General features: G+C 43.6%; 1 protein-coding gene across 1 annotated transcript; it reads left to right on the forward strand.

The window, feature by feature from the left end:
• Positions 1-903: 903 nt before the first annotated feature.
• PPTG_19689 (hypothetical protein) lies at positions 904-1,428 on the forward strand. Its single transcript, XM_008918159.1, has one exon. It carries the CDS (start codon positions 1,096-1,098, stop codon positions 1,330-1,332), a length of 237 nt encoding a protein of 78 aa, XP_008916407.1. The 5' UTR covers positions 904-1,095; the 3' UTR covers positions 1,333-1,428.
• The last annotated feature ends 288 nt before the right edge of the window (positions 1,429-1,716 follow it).

Consider the following 1,716-nt stretch of genomic DNA (forward strand, 5'->3'; position numbering starts at 1 on the left):
ATCAAATCCGTGGTTGCAGAGATCTCATGCAATACGGTATAGTCATTCAAAAACATTATCTCGAGTTTCAGATGACGGTATATTTTAAAGGGTTGTGAATTCAATTTTTCTTCAATGTTTTCGATTAAGGTATTGTCAGAAAGCTCTTGTGAAATCCAATCTAATATGAGTGTATTACAGCTTTATACGTGCAAAACTTACAACAATTTTTGAAGTTCGATTAGGTACGAAAATGGATTAAGACTTTCGATTATCTCGAAAACTCCATAACGGTCTCACTTCTTGATTTCGGTTTTGCAGAATCACCCTTTGAAGTTTTTTTTTTTTTAATGAATTCTCTACTGGATGATTCCACGTCAGTGCTAATACGTGCTATTTCGTAAGGGAATTGTCCTACAGGATTTATCACCGATAATTTAACCACGTGGACGTTTGTTCACAAAAAGAAAGTACCACTGCCTGTAGCAGTGGACCACTAAAATATGTTGCATGCGTATTCATCCAATCTAGTCGATTGGAGCGGGTCAGTCTGTCTGTAATCTGGTTGATTGGATGGAGTCAGCAGAATTGCAAAGTGTGTGCGATACGTTGCAGATGCACTTTTCAGCAGCATGGACCGAAGAGCTGGAGATCAAGTAAAGCGCCTAGTACTTCGCCCTCACTTCGAAATACCCTTCGCGTTAGCAACCCGCACGATTTGTGACCTCCCGAACAATGGTTTTGGATCAACCCACCCATCGTCTTCGACCGCTAAAGTCCGTATCGCTAGATCCCGAGATAAACCCCTCGGGTCACCGAGTCGCGCTGCAACAGCTTAAGGCAGTTCGTTCGATTCGCGTTGAATGTCAGAAAACAATCACCACAGTTCGGTATGCGGTCGAAGTGATTCAAAGTCGGAGCTGTCCACAAACAAATTGCATCACGAGGATTCCAATTGCGACTGCAGACAGCGGGGCGTCAAGATTTCAAGATGGTTCACAGTCACGAATAGTCCAGATCGAGCGAGAGTTGCACGAATTCATCGCCCTGCGCGACAACGTCTACAATATCGTGCGATATGCACATCGTAATCATTATTGTGATTTCTGCAGCAAGATGGCGGATTTACTAGTGTTTGGTCCGAATCCAGACGGGCTGTTCCTGGGTCTTTTCGGTAGCAACCGAGCGTCAAACATGCTTCAGAACTTCGTCACGGGCATCTTCCACCTCACTGTCAAGTGCTCCTCAAATGCGAGCCAATGTAACTGCGTGGGGCAAAGTCTCGTCCCTGAATTCGTTCACGCATTTCTCTTCGATCCAACTGCATTCACTACTGCCAACATGTTGACCTAGTCGATCAGTAAAAAAAATCTCTCAAAAAGTAAAAAAAAAATGCAAGTTATTTCTCCTAAGTTTGTTTTTTTTTTTAAAAAAAAGGAGAATAAAACCAAGTTTCAAATGTTTAATTTTGTAAAAAATGTTGCTTGTAAGAAAACCATGAACCCATGGATTTTCCACTCGATTTTCATTTTTCTGATTTTCTTCGCGGTTAAGTGCGAAAACGCCTGTCAAGCGGCGTCGGCAGATACCAATAGCTCCAGTCATGATGAAGAAGGAGCCGTCCATGGCGGCGGCGAGCGGCGACCCGTTCTACGTCTTCAAGGAGTACGCGCGCCTGTAGTTTTGCGCTAAACTCCCTGGTGTTTCTAACGTTGCTGCGTCTAGTGAACTGGAGAG

This window comes from Phytophthora parasitica (assembly GCF_000247585.1).
Source record: "Phytophthora parasitica INRA-310 unplaced genomic scaffold supercont2.149, whole genome shotgun sequence".
In the NCBI taxonomy this organism is placed as follows: Eukaryota; Oomycota; class Peronosporomycetes; order Peronosporales; family Peronosporaceae; genus Phytophthora; species Phytophthora nicotianae.

Excerpts from the sequence above, each read along its gene's own strand:
- PPTG_19689 (XM_008918159.1), top strand. The coding sequence starts at position 1,096 with ATGGCGGATTTACTAGTGTTTGGTCCGAATCCAGACGGGCTGTTCCTG.